The sequence below is a fragment of the Gymnoscopelus microlampas genome (assembly GCF_963454915.1).
Source record: "Gymnoscopelus microlampas genome assembly, chromosome: 22".
NCBI lineage: Eukaryota > Metazoa > Chordata > Actinopteri > Myctophiformes > Myctophidae > Gymnoscopelus > Gymnoscopelus microlampas.
In genome coordinates this window covers 28,677,830-28,695,289 of record NC_139959.1, presented here as the reverse complement: position 1 = coordinate 28,695,289, position 17,460 = coordinate 28,677,830, and the positions used below count along the sequence as shown (strand labels likewise).

Here is a 17,460-nt window from a genome sequence, read left to right as displayed (position 1 = left end):
TGTGAAAAGTATAGAGGTAGGTTTTTGTGACATTTTAAATGTAAGTGTTTGTCTCATTTCCTGATGGCTTAGAAAAGTTCAAGCAATTTTCAAAACTGGGTTAGAAAGTGCTCCTTCTACGCCTTCCATCTCAGTTTTCGTACTGAAACATCTCAAACAAAAGCGAGGGACTGATTACTCTCCACACGGCAGCATGTGTTCTCGTCATCGTGCCAAGGGTGCCTGAATGGCCAGAAACGCCACTGTAGATGTTGATGTGCCGTAGCAGACCTGTCACTCTTGGTTCAATAAAACCCTGAAGTCCAGTTTATAGACGACATACACAGAAATTACCGTTCACATGCGCAAGGCATCTTTATTGATAAACAAGGGAGATTCCCTTTATACTATGTGAATAAAAGAACAGCAAATTAATGATATTAAAACAATACGACCTGATATATCACGAAGGCAATTCGCTCCACATCTAGGTCTGCATGCAAACAAGCGTTCGGTTGAGCGCCTGGAGAATTCTAAAGTTCTTATCTATAACATTCAGTATATCTACGCTGTGGCTATCAAGGCCTTCCTTCTTACTGGAGCACAGCTACTGTGCTCCACACTCTATAAAGTAAAGGTTGACGGCCCAAGGTTCCACAATGGACCATCAATGTGCATAACTCCAACACGCATGACAACACTGTTCTGCATGAAAACCATCAAACCTCTCAGACTGGTCAAGTAGAGCAGTGTGCTCTTCTCCTGTGTTTGAAAAGCACTCTTTCTTGACAATATTCACAGCTTTCATGGCCAAGTCCATAACATCTGACAATTCAGCACTAATGCAGCACTTCAGGGGACACATCTTTTATAAGCACTATTAGTCCACTGTTGTGTTGTGTAAATGCTTTTAAAAATATGTTTTACCTTTGCTTTGATATATTGAATTATATTGGAATATATTTGATATATTGATACTTCAACCTCCCTGCAAATCCCTTCAATGGAGACAGGGGAGCAGCAGTGTAGGCCTGGACTTCTGAAAGTCCACCACCATCTCCTATGGTGGGTAGGTCATGGAAGTGTTCCGTTGGAGCCGTCTTGCACCAACCGAGTCCTCAACCAGGCCCCCTGTACTCCTCTTACTGTCCAGTTGTGCATGTGACCATGACTCAGAGTTATACTTGGTGTGTGAGATGTATAGTGTGAGCAGCAAAGGGTTGAGAGGGTGTTCCCCTGTGAGGTATATACTGAGTAATACTGGGTATTACTCACCTCGGAGACACAGTTCCACAACCTCAATGGCCGTGTCCACAGAAAGCATTGTTTCGCGAGACGGAGCGAATTTATGTCCAGAGCACTATACTAGAGCCATATGAAATCCGTGTTAACGGAATCGCGGACGGAATCGCGGAAATGACCAATAAAAATGGAATTGGAATAAAACACGGAATATTGCAGAATTTGGAAAAAAAAAAAATCGCGGTAAAATATTTTTTTTTACCGCGAATTTTTACAAATCCACGGGACACCACCATTTTGCATGGCCACATCCTACTTTATAAACAGTAAAATCCACGTAGAAATAGTCTTAGAAAGACGATAGAAACAATAATACATGCGCGACGCCATTTTGCGCATGCTCAGACCGAAGTCACCGAATTATTTTGGGAACATTTTTGCGTATAACACAACAAGGGCCATGTATGGACTGTTATATCTTGAACATTTATTCATTTCCACTTACCAGACACTTTTTTTTATGGTAAAAATGAGCATAAAAAGCAAAATACAGAATTCAGAAATATTAAAATGGAAAAAACAGAATTTGGGAAAAAATAAAACGGAATTGGGAAAAAAATAAAACGGATTTCATATGGCTCTAACTATACACGTGCAACTGAGCGAGACGCCGCCATGTCTCTCCAGTCCTCTGCATAGGATATTGACATTGATGAGCGGTGTTCACCTCTCCCAAAAGCTGAACTATTTTCTGCTTGAGGTGCCCAGAGGGAACTGCCCAAAAAAACATGCAGAGAGAATGCTCGGTGCTAGGAAGAGGAGAGCTCCAGGCTCCAGCGCGTCTTTTAACATAGAAGGGCATGACAAAAAAAAAACGCTTCCTGTGGACACGGCCCCTTAAGGCCCTCACACACCAAGCTGTCTTGTCACAGACTACATCGAGAGATCTGGGAGATGTGTCAAATGTCAGTGTTCCACCCATTCAAACCGGGAACACATCTGTGTAACCGCTTTATCCATATTTTATACTTAAGCTATTCAAAAATATCAGCTATATCAGCTATATCTGCTATATCTGCTATAGCTGATATAGCTGATATAGCTCATAGTGAGATATGAGCTTGTAGATCTGATTTGAAAAATCTTGACCATTTGTGCAAATATTTGAATATATTTTTTAAAGGGAACATTTGTAACTCAAATATTTGCTTCTGGGGGTCCCTAGAACAAAATATTTAGTTTTTTTAGCCAAGTTCAAGATACTATAAAACTCCTAGATGTTTTTTTGGGTAAGAAAAATACTTGACAGGGGCATTATTGATCAAACATTTATATATCTGACCAAGTTTGGATGTGTGAACTGCAACTTTAAAGGATGGTAAAAGTTGCTCATGCACACACTACACAGACCTACAGCTGCTACATCAGTGGTTCTCAAAGTGGATCCCTGATGTGGTTTCAGGGGGTCCCCAGCTAAATTATTGATATAGGAACCAAAAAGACCCTTACAATTATGTAACTCTGAGAGTGTACAAATGGAACCAAATTATGGGTCCATTTGTTTCCATTTGTACACTCAAAGTTAAGGGGGTCCACACCCTAATGCATACCAGGGCGTCCTTGAAATTAAAAAGTTTGACTGTATTACGTTATACCCATAGCAAAAAGATGACCGACTCTATAATGAATGCAACTGTTTGAGTTGTTGGAACACACCTCTGCAGTGCGCAGGGTTTTACAAGTGACTTCTGTTTGTCTGCAACTTTGACATTGACATTAAACGTTCTTTTTCCAGAACTGAGTGCATGCTATAAAATAATTGTCTGTGCTGACTCACTACCTACCTTGCTCTTGGTGCGTGCTGCCACACTAGGCCGAGCGCGAGTGAAAACTCACATTTGAGTCACTCACTCACTCGCTCACTCACTCTCTGCTTCACTCTAACTTTCTCTGTTTACAGCTGCCGGCCCATTACGGGAATGGGCCGGCAGCTGTCAGGTGTTGGTGTCGGGTGAGGGGAGTTTGAGCATCAGCTGTGGGGGTGTGGGTTGTAGAGGTCAGTGGTTCTCAATAAGTGGGGTCCCGGCACCCTCCAGGGGTTCTTCAGGGGGTTCCAGGGGGTCCCTATCAAAATGTGTTGATATAGCAAGCATACAAATCTGTTTAACCCTACTGTATATACATTGTGATAAAATCTTTGGAGAAAAGGTGAAAACATTTTAAAAACATCCTTGAGATGAAAACATTTGAGAGCCACTGGGTACAGGGTAGACTGTGCCTACCTTATTAAACTGGATATACAGTACAGTAGAACTGGTTGTTGCCCTACACAAATCACCTGGCTGTTCTTTGGCTTAAAGCCGGTGATATTCCTCTTCCCACTACACACACCCCTTGCGTTGTTCATGATCCATCCGTCTTCCTCCTGTAAATTGAGCATGGTAGCAGGTACAGTATACAGTCTTAATTATGGATTAGGTTGTCCAGGCAAAGAAAATCACTTAGTCTGTAGTGCAGCCAGTGATCCCTTAAATCTCGTCCCCATGCATCCAATCTTAACAGTCCATCAGTCTATTTAATGTTATGCAAACAAACCCAAATGGACCACAATGTAAATTGGAACCAATTGCTAATCTTCAGTGATGATCTGCAGTAAGTTGCTGGTTGGTATCGTCCTTCTTCTCTACAAAAGAGTTCTGATGAGTCGATTATTCAATATGAGTGGGTTTGTGTTCTCCACGCAGCTCTGTGTGTACAATTTGTCTCCAATTAACCTCTTGAAGCCTCTCTTGTCGTCAGTCTAGCAGTCTAGACACTTGTGAGAACAAAGCTGTGCAAGTGCACGACACAGACTGAGTCAGAGCTCCCAAGCCGGCAAAGCCTTTTTGTTTATTATGTTGAAGTCTAACATACTTAATAATTAACATTGTTAGGCAACAGTTTCCGTTGTGAGCGATGTCACATGCCCATATGAACATATTACAGAGAGACAGAGGGGTAAAAAGGGGAGAGAGTGAGATTGGGACAGCGGGAGAGAAAGAGAGGCAGGGGGGAAGAGGGGTAGAGAGGGAGGGAGGCAGAGAGCAGCTTTCACCAATGCAATAACCTGGCCAGTCCTGCGAACAGGAACCTGAACGCAGGTTGGTCAACGCAATAACACTGGCAACGCTGTGTGTGTGTGTGTGTGTGTGTGTGTGTGTGTGTGTGTGTGTGTGTGTGTGTGTGTGTGTGTGTGTGTGTGTGTGTGTGTGTGTGTGTGTGTGTGTGTGTGTGTGTGTGTGTGTGTGTGTGTGTGTGTGTGTGTGTGTGCGTGCGTGCGTGTGTGCGTGCGTAAAGCTACATTAGATATGCACAAAAGTAGTGAAAATTGCAGATTGGCTATTTTCACTTTTAAATCGTTTGACAAGGTTTCCACCAGACAGCAACGATATAGTACATAATTATGGACTTTATAGACTGACAGGATTACAGGCTCACAATTTACAGGGCGTACAGATATTGTTTTATTGCATTACGATTCTTGCTAAATGTATACAGTATAGGCTAATTGTACACCTTTTGTTGACATATTATTTATATAGCTTTTTTTATCTACTGTATTTGACTTTATTATGATTTCTTTCTTTCTGAAACCACCAAACAATGCCATCGTTTGAGGCATAATGGAAACTCATTTTCTTATCCCTGGGTTCCCTGATGAAGGCCAGTTGGCCGCTATGCATGGCTGCCACCCATGTTATTAACCTTACATTCTAAAATAAAGACTTTTTTTTATATGTCAGAGTGCCATGGATCTCCCTTTTTAGATTTTGGCCTTTACACGCATGGACATTTCCAATTGTTTGCCCTTTCAATTTCCTATCTTTTCCAACCATAGCGATAGGCTCTGACCAAAGTCCGAAGCCTACTGGGAAAATGCTTCAGCTATAGCGCAAACCGGTGCACTCAGGTGGTGCAGGGGTAACCTTCCTGTCCACCACTGCATAGACTAGTGTTTTGAATCCTCCGCAGTGCCTCCGGCTTGGCCTGGTGAGCAGCATGCCTGGTGAGTCAGCACGGTTGTTGAACTATGAGTAGGGTGTTCTCCACATGCACTACATCCTCCCGGTGAAGCTCCTCACTGGCAGGCGAACCAGTAGGGGTCAACAGTGACAACATTACACACAAGTGTATGAGGAAGTTGAGAATTGGCGTAACAACTGAATTGGGACGAAAAAGGGGGAAATAATTGGCAACTATAATTTAAAAAAGTGCAAACTATGTGCCAACATAGGTAGTAACCCAAAAGTGAAAGTGGAATATTTAATTGTATGTTTAGTTTAGCTTGTTCCCCATTAGCTATTACCTTGGAAGCAGCTACTCTTCCTTTGGTCCACACAGAAATACATAACATGAAATCATTTTACATGACAGTATCAAAATTGAATTTAGTTCCCTGACAAATACCAAATTCAAACCTAGCTTAGATAACATCCTATGTCTGTTGGTTCTGGGACAAGGAAGAACTGATTAGCGTTTAATGCCAATTGGGTGCGTTGTCTGTCACAAAATGCATGTCTTTGAACAGATTAATATGACTCTACAATACTTAAAAAGAAAACAAAGGTTTATCATGGGCCAACAAAGAACTGATTAACTTGGTCACGTTACGTGCTTCATGAAGTTTTTTTGGACAAAAGGGGACTTGGTGTCAGAATCACAACACCTCATATAGACAACCTGCCACCTTGGCGGAGGTGTGTGTGTTCTGCTGAGCACATTCTGGTTCTCTGTCTGTCTTTCTTTCACTCTCTTTCTGTCTACTAATACTATATCCTGCTGAGGCTCTCGAGGTGGACAAGAGCCAGCAAAACTCACCATCACCACTGTAAACAGTGGTGATCCCACTCTAGATGCTGTTCTCAGGAATCTTTAACCATGCCTAAGAAGAGCAGCATTAGGTACTCTTTCTGGAGACATTGGAGGGTGTTTGTATGTTTTTTAAATGTTTTTTGTTGTCGTTTTAAATGTTGTCCCCTGTATTGTCTTTTATATGGACCTATTAGAGTCTGAAATTCATTAGTCTCGCGTAGCCAGACCCCACAGAAAATGAAAAACAGCGACCTCTGCTTTTCTGATATTCTGTGGAGTCTGGCCGGAGGATAATGTTAGACTAGAGCGCAGGGAAACACCGGTTTCATGTCTGCCTATAGCGCATCACTTCCGGTTGGTGTGGCTACGTTTTCATTCCCACTAACAATATTTCTACACGGAACACTAACACCACTTCTCCCAGAGAACATGGATGGTTTTGGTTATAAGCCCACTTGTTTCTATGATGAAAGAGTCATTTAAAATGTGAATATCTTTCCGTGGTTTTGTCCGCTCCGAGGACGCTATTGTTAAATTAGTTTCGGCTAGTTTCGAGGGGGGGAGGGTGGACCATAGTGGACGGACACGTGAATCCCGCCCACTACATTTGATTGGGTAAAGCGCGGCCTCCTTCCTGATCTGAAGGCACGCCCACTTGTTGCCATTGCGCACACGTTATGACGAACCGCTCCGACAGATTCCACCGCAGGTCAGAATCTGTTCTTGAGAGATTAGAAATTCATTGATATATGTCATGATGGTCATCCTATTGTTATTCAGATTGTGATTAAATGTGCAGCGCTCTATTAGCAACCTCTCCTTTGGAACAAGAGAGATGTCTAATACCACTGAGACTAACCTGATGAACTAAAGCTAGCCAACATCCTGACTAACCCACACAACCACCCCCCCCCCTTCTTCTCTGCAGGTCGCAAGTTCATCATCGCCAACGCACGAGTGGAGAACTGCGCCATCATCTTCTGCAACGATAGCTTCTGCCACATGTGCGGCTATTCGCGTGCCGAGATCATGCAGAAGCCGTGCAGTTGCAACTTCCTGTACGGGCCCCACACTAAGCGCCTGGCCATCGCCCAGATGGCCCAGGCTTTGCTGGGCGCCGAGGAGAGGAAGGTGGAGATCGGCCTGTATCGCAAGGACGGTAGGAACAAACACACTCTGTGTGTGTGTGTGTGTGTGTGTGTGTGTGTGTGTGTGTGTGTGGGTGTGGAAGTTTGAGGATAGAGTTGTGAAGAAGAACCTTGTTTTTGTTGTAATATGAGAAAAGTAACAGAGGTTGACCTTTACTGTCAGGATGGTGGGCTATGAGTGTGTGTGTGTGTGTGTGTGTGTGTGTGTGTGTTTGGAGTATCGTCTTATCATGTGGTCAAAGGACAGAGCGTACGCGTGTGTGTGTGCTGGGAGTATCTTCTGATCTTGCGCTCTGAGAACGGTGTGTGTGTGTGTGTGTTTGTAAGGGGGTGTTGAGTTGAAGTGCTGTGTGTTTATATTTGGCCTTCACTGGCAGTGCGTGTATGTTTGTGTCTGAGGGTTTCCATGTGTTTTATGGATTGTTCTGGCACCTGTAAACATAACCCAGAATATATCGCCCCTGGCGGGCAGAAACCTTGTATCTTCATATTTCATCTTTTTATTTTTTTTCATAAATGAATGCCCTATTTTATACTTGATCGTAATGACAGTGTCATGTAAAACTAGTGAAAATTACAGCTCTACAAGCTCACAATAATGTGTCACATTTGAAAAAAGTTTGAAAACGTTTGCCTATAATAACATAGCAACCCAAAATAGAGACGTCGGGTTGAAAGTGGTGGTCTGCCTGTGGGTTTTATAAATATTTAACCAATGGAAAGTATTAACAAGTAATTAAACATTTGATTAATTTGAACACAGGTTATTTTTCCCATTTCTTGAAAAGTAACGACTTAAGACATACAAGGTTTCCACCTAACAGCGACGATATGAGAAGATCTCTGTATGTATTTGTGTTTCAGTGTGTGTACTGTATGTGTGTGACTTGGCACACTTGGTACATACAGACTTGGCTGTGCTATTATGCCCACATGGCCTCTATTGAATTTGGTTTTCATCGCGCTTCATCACTACCAGTTTGTTTCGTTGGAAAGATAATGACATTATTAAAGTTACTCTTGCGCACTTACTGTGAGTGCTTCTGCGTGCGCGTCTTGGCTAATTACCTATGTAAATATAACTCATCTAGATGTATCTTCCTTGCATGGTCACATTTAGCTAATTAGTTGCTAAAGGCAGCTAGCTTGTAGCCTCAAAACAATTAGTTATTGTGTACATTTTAAACTTGTAAGTAAGACAGCTTTCATATGATCATATGCTGATGGTGAAATTACATAACTTTGGAAATGTTGCAGCTGTTATATATTCACTCTAGGGTTCATTGGAAAACAATCAGGGAAAAAGCTTTTTGAGAGGCCTACACACACACACACACACACACACACACACACACACACACACACACACACACACACACACACACACACACACACACACACACACACACACACACACACACACACACACAGGTAATGGAATGCTACCGTGGAAATTGGAAGCTGTCATGTGTGACGAAAAAGCTCTCCGTGGCAATAGAGTACAGTCATGGTTATAGTAATGGACCCCCTACACACCATTAGAGAGACAGACACACACACACACACACACACACACACACACACACACACACACACACACACACACACACACACACACACACACACACACACACACACACACACACACACACACACACAAGCGTGATTTCACTCACTCAGGCAGTCAGCTGTCAGAGGAGCAGAGCTCAGGAAAAGTGAGGAAAAAAACCCTCCAGGAGGCACAACAAACAAGGGAGGGAGAGAATAATTTGGGGGTAGGAAAGAGGGACACACAATTTTAGAGAGAGAAATGGAGGGAGAGAAACTGATCTGACGCCAGCTCGTCGCTGTGTGAACCACACACACACACACACACACACACACACACACACACACACACACACACACACACACACACACACACACACACACACACACACACACACACACACACACACACACACACACACACACACACACACACACATCACTTTCCACTGTTTATACTACACGTGCACAGTGCACACCACTTTAGGATATCCTCTGGACACATGTACCTTGTAAAAACGCTGTCTTCCGAATTAAATGTCTGTTATCTGTCATACAAGCCATTCTAACCAGATGCTACCTAGCTGGTGTAACTTGTTCCTTGTTAATACAAGCTGCTGCTATTTCAATTGTCAACTCAACTATTTTATTATGACATCACAAGTTTGCAGGTGTAAAATAGTGGGTGAAAGTATTTTCCGTATATCCTCCCAATATTTTGCTGTTAGAAAATAATATTTTGTAACATGACTATGACTATATTATAGTCATTAGAATAGTGAAATATAGGAAATAAAGGAGAAAAAAAGGAAATAACATGTCAAAGCCCCAGTATTTGGTTGGGCGAATTTGTGGGCAATTTTTCAAGGGATAGAAAGTGATAGTTTTTTTTTATGTGAATTCCTGGATATGACATTTTCATTTGCAACTACCTGTAGTGGTCCCAGTAATATTTAACAACAAAGAAACACACACTGCATGCGTGAGCATGTACACAGAAAACATGTTTGGTGATATCTTACCGTGGCTTTGATTATTTTTTGGTTGTTTCGTTTCCTTGTCGGGATAAATACCAGAGAGGGGGGTGCGCAAGGTAATTGCTTCATTTCCATATCTATATCGATATAATATACTGTGTGTATGTATGTGTATATAGATATATAGATATACAGTAGATATATATATATATTTACTGTACAAGCATACATACTGTATATATATATCAGTCACTGCTGGATTATCTGTTTTATATTTAAGGCTGTACTAAGTAAAGTTAAAGTGTCGTTTTGGAAAGACAAATGAGTGCTAATATCAAATGCTTGTGAGAGCGAAAGGGATTTCAAATCTCATCACACATCCAAAACAAGCAGCAGGACATGAGAGTGATTCACTTACCCTCCGGGTTGGCTCACCACCGCACAACAGCTTTATTCTTCAAACGGCGTTCCCGGGAGACACTTTCATGCTGGGAAGCCACAATTAATTTACAATTACGGTATATTGTGTAATGTGTTTGGCATTTGAATTTTTTAAGCTGCAGGTTTAACTTCGCTTGATGCCTCTGTTGGACCCAGCAGTAGTTATAGAGGTAGACCAACTGTGAGTTTATTAATCACCTTATCAAGAAGTCTAAGGTAATTAATCTGGTAGGTGTCCACAATAAAACACAGTGCACTCACTATCACGAAATTAGGTGGGTGTACAAACAATATCAATATCCTGGTATCGCTCTATTAGGACATAGTGTAATTATATTCCTCCTTCACTGTCGGTTCAATGAGTTTATAGGCCCTAAAAACAACGTTTGGTCGCAATGTACAGTACATTAGAAGGATGCAATGCACAATCCCAGAAGTAGTCATGACAACAGCTTTTTATAGGAACACTCTTATTCGCAACTCTCACCAGTGGTGGAAAAAGTACTCACATTTGTTACTTAAGTTAAAGTATCAATACTGCAAAGTAGAAATACTCTGTTACAAGTAAAAGTCCAGAATGAAAAATTTACTTGAGTAAAAGTACAAAGTTATTGGTATCAAAATGTACTTAAAGTACCAAAAGTAAAAGTACTCATTATGCAGAATGTCCCATTTCAAGTTTTCAAATGTACACAAACCTTTTGATCTACAAGCTCACAATGCGTCGCATCGCGACGCATTGTGAGCTTGTAGATCGGCTATTTTCAAATAGCCAAAATATATAGAGAGCTTAAGTGGTTAATGTATGTTTAGTGATAAAATCTAAATGTAAAAAGTAACTACTACTGCTGTAGTAGCTAACGTTTTCAAATATTTGTAGTGTAGTAAAAGTACAATATTTGCCTCTGAGATGTAGTGGAGTAGAAGTAAAAGTACAGAAAATTGGAAATACTCCACTATGTAAAAAATACCTCAAAATTGTACTTAAGTACAGTACTTAAGTACATGTTCTTGGTTACTTTACACCACTGCAACTCTCACATAAATGTGTTTCAAACCAGCTCATGCACTTGGAGCGCCGAAGGGGAAAGGAGTTCTCCCCGACTTTGCCCCTATCGATTATGGTTTCAAACCAAAAACAAAATAAATGATAAGAGACACGAGATAAGAGATGTATAAGACCTTCATTGATCCAGAGAGGGAAATCCACTTTCCGGAGGTAGCACAGCGGTTAAGATAAAAGTTACAGGACAAGTATACTGCAGGGTAAAAACAACACACACAAAAGAAACACCATCAATAATGAACAATAGTGTACAAACAGTATACACTCAACAAAAAGCCTTGCATTATGCAGGACAAAGGAAATAATAAGAATGGTAAATGAACTTAACTGAAATTGGAAATTGCTTTGGTGAAAATTAAATTACCCCAAAGCTTCCCCATAGCAAATAACAGCATTCTCTGCTTGCACAATATTGTCATGCATACAGTATACATTTTATGGACTGCACATCTGTTACACCTCCTGTCAACTCTACAGTAACGTTACCTCCAACCTTAGTGCAACACCGTACAGTTCATCCAATAGTTACTTTTTACAGTTTTGGTCATATATTGTTAATAATATTACCGTTCATTTTTGTATAGTGTTTGTTAATTACAGTACATTTTTGTAGTTTTTTTGCTTAAAAAAAACATTTTCTAGCTATGTCCTTCCTAAAAAGCTATACATATGGTGAGTAGGCCTACCGACTCAATTCCAAGCATGTGTGTAACTTTCATGAATAGTGCTTCCCAGACTGCCTGATTGAAAGAAACGTTTCACAGCCTCTGCACAACCAGTGGACTAGCAGTCCAGCCCAGGCAGTCCGTGTAACACATTTTTGGGATAAAAGAGTGTCAAAAAGTACTTTCCAATAATATTCACCTGACTGCCACCTACTGTTTATTTCATGAACCATCTGCTAATAATCACCGAATATCATTATTATGGATGGAAAGGTGCATTTTCCGACTTTCTGAAAATTACAATTACATTTACAGCTTGTATATCTGCTATTTTTGAATAAATCGATTAATGGAAACCCTGTGATTTGTTTCCCTCCACTACTACTATCAGTGAGTTGGCCATAGGAAAGGCTCTTAACTCCCAATAGGTTGACTGAAGTGGATCAGTGGTCAGCAGTAAAAGACAGGTTACATGAGGCAGCTCCCAAGTGTGCGAATGCAGTCAGCTGTAAGTGAAGAGGGTGTTGCTGAATGACGAGGCGCTAAAAGGGATTTCTAGGAAATATATAAAGGTCTTCCACCATCCACCCACCCAATATACGGATATTTACTTGTGACCCATAAAAATGACTGTACTATGGCAATGTAAGGGTCTCAGCCATAGAGCCACAGGTATATAAGACCTAGAGAACGGACGGCCCTGCCCCCACCTATTCATTTCAATGAAGTTGCTCACCCAGCGCATGAAACCCCCGAAAGTAAGCTCTTCCTCCGGCATTATGGCTCCAACGTTGGAGCCAATGGTCCATATTCAAATGGACCCTTACGGGTCCATTTGGTTCCATTTGTACACTCTCAGAGTTACACACCTGTAAGGGGCCATTTGGAAGCCCATGAGGGTCCCTGGACCCCAACTGTAGACCCACTGGTGTTTCCAGTGGGCCAACATGCACAATATTAGCACCCTGACAGAGCCTTCATTAGTATCATTGGTAACACCTGTGAATGTCTTCATAATATGGCTGCTGTGAATAGAGCCTATAGAGCCTATAGAGCAGGCGCACTAGTGTTTCAGACGATATCATTATAAATGCGTAAAGTCTTGCAATACCAGATTTGGCCACCAGGACACGGCAGCTTCTATAGAGGGGTTTCCTGTTAGTAAACATGAGAGGATATGACCGCGCAGAGGAGGGGTAAGCCTATAGAGGGCGCCATTACCCGCAGCAGCTCTGGTCAAATGTCCATTCATAAAAGAAATGATCTTCACCGGGTTTAATGAAAGTAGATTAAATTATGCAGTTTGTAATACCTTGTTTACTCAATAAAAATGATTTGTCGGAAGTTGGATCTGTTTGTATATAATAGCAGCATTATGCCTATTATGCCTATAATAGCAGAATTATGGCTATCTAACTCCCGAAAACAACAACAGAGTGAACGGCGCAACAATTCGTTTCCCCCGAGCATGCGCAGATTGCGCATTCTGCTCTGTGATGACGTCGCGCGGAAATCCGTCTATAATCCGACCGCTGTCCTGGAGGCTTTGTCTTCTTAGCTGTACGTGACACAGAGCATGCCATACACTGCATGCACCCACATGGTCAGTGCTACTCTCATTGTAAGGAGGTATGTTTATCCGGATGTTGTCCAGTGGTCTCAAACCTTTTCATGTCAAGGACCCCTACATTTATAATATTAAACACATGTGTGATGGAATGGGGGGTCCACGCGCATAGGGTGGATTTTTTTGACGCCACCTGTTTTTTCTTAATCCTTGAAGGGTGTATTTTAACACATCGGGTGCCAAACTCGGTTCAAACCGTGTTTTCACAGAGTAGCGCTTTGGTGCCGAATACGGTTCAAACCGAGTTTTAGGTCTTTTTTTTTTTTTTTTTTTTTTTCCACAAGGGGGGGCTAGCGCAGCTCTGGAATCACCCATGAACACTCTAAGAAGTAAGGGACAGACGGATCACCGTGGCAAAAAATCTGGCTCCCATCCGCTTCCATTCAAATCTCCTTGCTAAAAACCTCTGTATCTCCTTAACTTTTTACAGTGGGCAAAATGACAGTGGGCATTCTCGATGCGCCATTACTCCGCACCGGTGACTCGCGTGAGACATGTTGTTGTTCCAGGCGTTAGCCAGGACCATCCATCGTCGTCCATGCATGCGTTGTTTACGTGCGTGTGCTCGCCGTGGAGTCTACAGCTCTAAACAGCGCAGCGTTGCAAACGGTGAGATTTCTGGCACTCAACGTAAACTGTTTTAATAAACCTCTGGCACCCATTGTGTTAAGATTCTGCCTGAAAAAATGTCCCATGGGGTTCATTTTTAACCCTTTGTTGTCTCCGCCAGGCCGAAAGGCATGGCGAGAGAGTATGTTTTACCCCCTGTCCGTCCGTCCGTGTGTCCGTGTGTGTGTCCGTCCGTGTGTCTGTGAACAGCTAATCTCTGGCACCGTTGGCTTGATCGCAGCGAAACTGTGCACACACACTCCCTGGATGCCAGAGCAGAACCTCTGCCCCAAAGTTTTCACATGGGCCTTTTATAGCGCCACCAGGAGGCCGATTTGTGCAAAAGACATTTTTGGACAGAACTCCTACATATTTTGTCCAAAAATCCTGCAAATCGATACACAGTATCTCTATAGTCATTAAACAAAACAAGTCTTTCAGATTTTTCATATTCCATCCTGATTGGCTAAAATTGGCTTCCAAAGTTTGCAGGAAATTTTGCACGCAAATTCCCACTAGGCCGAGGAAGAAATGCCACTTGAAAATTTTAAAATCAGCCTCATGGTGGCGCTATAACAGCCCGATTCATGTTTTTACCTATAACTGCACCGGTCTGTGTAAAACTTTGTAAGTGCACTCCCTAAAAGCCAAGGAAAAACCTTTGCCCTGCATTTTTCACATCTGCCATTTATAGCGCCACCAGGAGGCCGACTTAACACTTTTCTTTTTTATATTACTCCTACAACTTTTGTCCAAACATCATGCAAATCGGTACACATTATCTCTGTAGTCAAGTGATCAAGATGGTTCCGTCCTATTTTTCCTATTCCATCCTGATTGGCCAATACCGAACATTGCTGGCCTACAACAACCTACCTGACCTGGCGGAGACCTGTGCTCCGAGGAGCACTTTTTCTAGTTACACATATCCTACCCAGGGTAGGAAGTAAGAACACACACACGCACGCACACGCACGCACACACACGTACACACACACACACACACACACGTACACAGTCTAAGGTAACCCCAGCAGGCCACCTTGTAACCATCAGAGAGCTGCGATTGAACACCGCGGACACTCCTCATCCATAATGCAGAGGAAACGCTACACCACCTCGCCTCCTCTCCTCTCCTCTCCTCGCCTCCTTCTTTCCCTCCCCCTGCGTCTGACCAAAGGCAAGGAGGGCGAAGGAAAGGAAACTCTTTCTTTGTTGTTGTTGTTGAAAAGCAGCCCAAACGATGTACAGGTGTGTGTGTGCTTGTGTGTGTAACTCTGCAGCTTACGGCTTAACAGTGCACAAACGTGGGAGAAAAGACTCATTCGCACATACAAGTGCGTACACACACACACACACACACACACACACACACACACACACACACACACACACACACACACACACACACACACACACACACACACACACACACACACACACACCAAACACACACACACACCAAACACACACACACACACACACACACACACACACGCACCAAACACACACTATAGCCCGAACACGCAACCCTCATCCAACCCCATTTATCTAATGCCAAACCCAGGCATGAGCCTTCACCATGATGGATCTTCTCCCCCTCTCTCACGCTCAATTGTCCAAGTTTCGATCGCTCAGCCCACTTAATCAATCACGCTCTACAGGTAAACTGTGATAGAAAGCACGCACGTGAGCGAGCCCAAGCATGCACACAAGCACGCACAGACACACACATGCGACACTGCCCAGTTCCAGGGGCTGTGTTACAGTAAGGGGAGGGCCAGTACATCAGTAGGGTGTTAACAGCAAGGATCTGTGACAGTGCACAGTTCTGGAAAGCGACGGCGGGGGGGGACGGGGGTGGGTGTGAAGAAAGCTAAGGTGTCCCAGTTCTGCCGGAGCGAGGGAACAGAGGGAAAAGGAAGGAGGAGGGGAGGCCGTGTGTGAACGAGGGAAACCTACATTCTGCTTTTAGTTGATTGGGTCGATGCTCACTCCTCCTCTCTGATGCTCTCTCTCTCTCTTATTAGCTACTGTTGAAGGGCCTGACACACCGAGATTGCGTTGCGTCTCACACTAGACAAGTGTGAGACGCAATCGCAACGCAATCGCACCACTAGTGTCACTAGCAGTGGGAATTATCATTCGTTTCGGTGACTCGAGTCAATTCGTTACTGTTCTCTAAAAAGATGAGTTCCAATGCTTCCGCCCCCCCCCCCCCCCCCCCTCACATAGTTCAGTCCAATGACAAGAGAGGAACGACTCTCAAATGCAAAATGTTGCATTTTGCAGCTGTTCACCTCCGGTCCTCCATACCAGAGGTGGCAGTAGTCTGTGTCACGGCATGACTAGCAGAGCCAAGCTCCAAAGCAGAAATGACACACACGTTTCTCAATACCAAGAATGCAAATAACAAACGAATGACAAGTTCTCTCAAGTTCATGAGACCAGAGAACACATATTTTTTGTTTGAGACAGACTTGTACTTGAGGTCTCACCCACTGCAGCTCGCTGCTCTAATAAGCTGTGCATGTTCATAATATGAATATGATCAATATCTTATTGAATATGCGAATGAACAATGTCATTACAAATGAATTTAAAACTGATGCAATCGAGCTAGGTGTAATCATTACTTTCATCCCAAGGATGGACGCTCGGATGACTGAATGAATGCAATTTGAATGTGTTGGGGATGAAATATTCCATAAATCTTCATTACGAAGAGAAGTTTCACAGTTCACAAAAAAAATAAAAAAATGATGTTTTGGTGATAGCAGATTTGAGATAGGCGGGTGATGTCTGCACCCTACTCTGTAGAGTTTCCCTTGTGTGTTCATTTCGGACCCTATTCGTCTGATCCTTTTTTTAAGAGTACATAATTAATGCGACCACTCAAATATGGAAATGGACTCATCCCTAGTGAATGGACAGATGGACACGTCTTTGGAGCAGATTTCCCAGATCAAAGACCACAACAGTGCTGCCGGTGACAGCACGTTCCTCCTGTCTGCACATCAATGTGATGCCATGCCTGTCAGTGAGCCAGGTGCTCTATGAGGACCTCTTCTAATTTCCTATGTATGCTAGCCATCTGTCATGGAGGGCTATGTATGCAGACAAAACCTGCCCCTTGTTGAATAGACTAGCTTTAATGCTCTGTTTATAGTGATGCTCACTTATTCCTGTCGTCCTGATCTGTGTAAAATATTGATGTGGAGAGGGAAAAAGTATCAAACAACAGGAGTCCTGTAGGAGATTGGTAAACAACACACCTGTTGTTATGACAGACTACCGTCCTGTTGGT

The 17,460-nt window shown here is 42.8% G+C and overlaps 1 protein-coding gene across 1 annotated transcript in view; it reads left to right on the top strand.

The window, feature by feature from the left end:
• kcnh2b (potassium voltage-gated channel, subfamily H (eag-related), member 2b) overlaps nt 1–17,460 on the top strand; it is a 314,750-nt gene that overhangs the window by 36,122 nt on the left and 261,168 nt on the right. Inside the window, exon 2 of the mRNA XM_084048974.1 lies at nt 7,001–7,231. Coding sequence (XP_083905100.1) covers nt 7,001–7,231 — 231 coding nt within the window. The remainder of the gene's footprint in view (nt 1–7,000; nt 7,232–17,460) is intronic.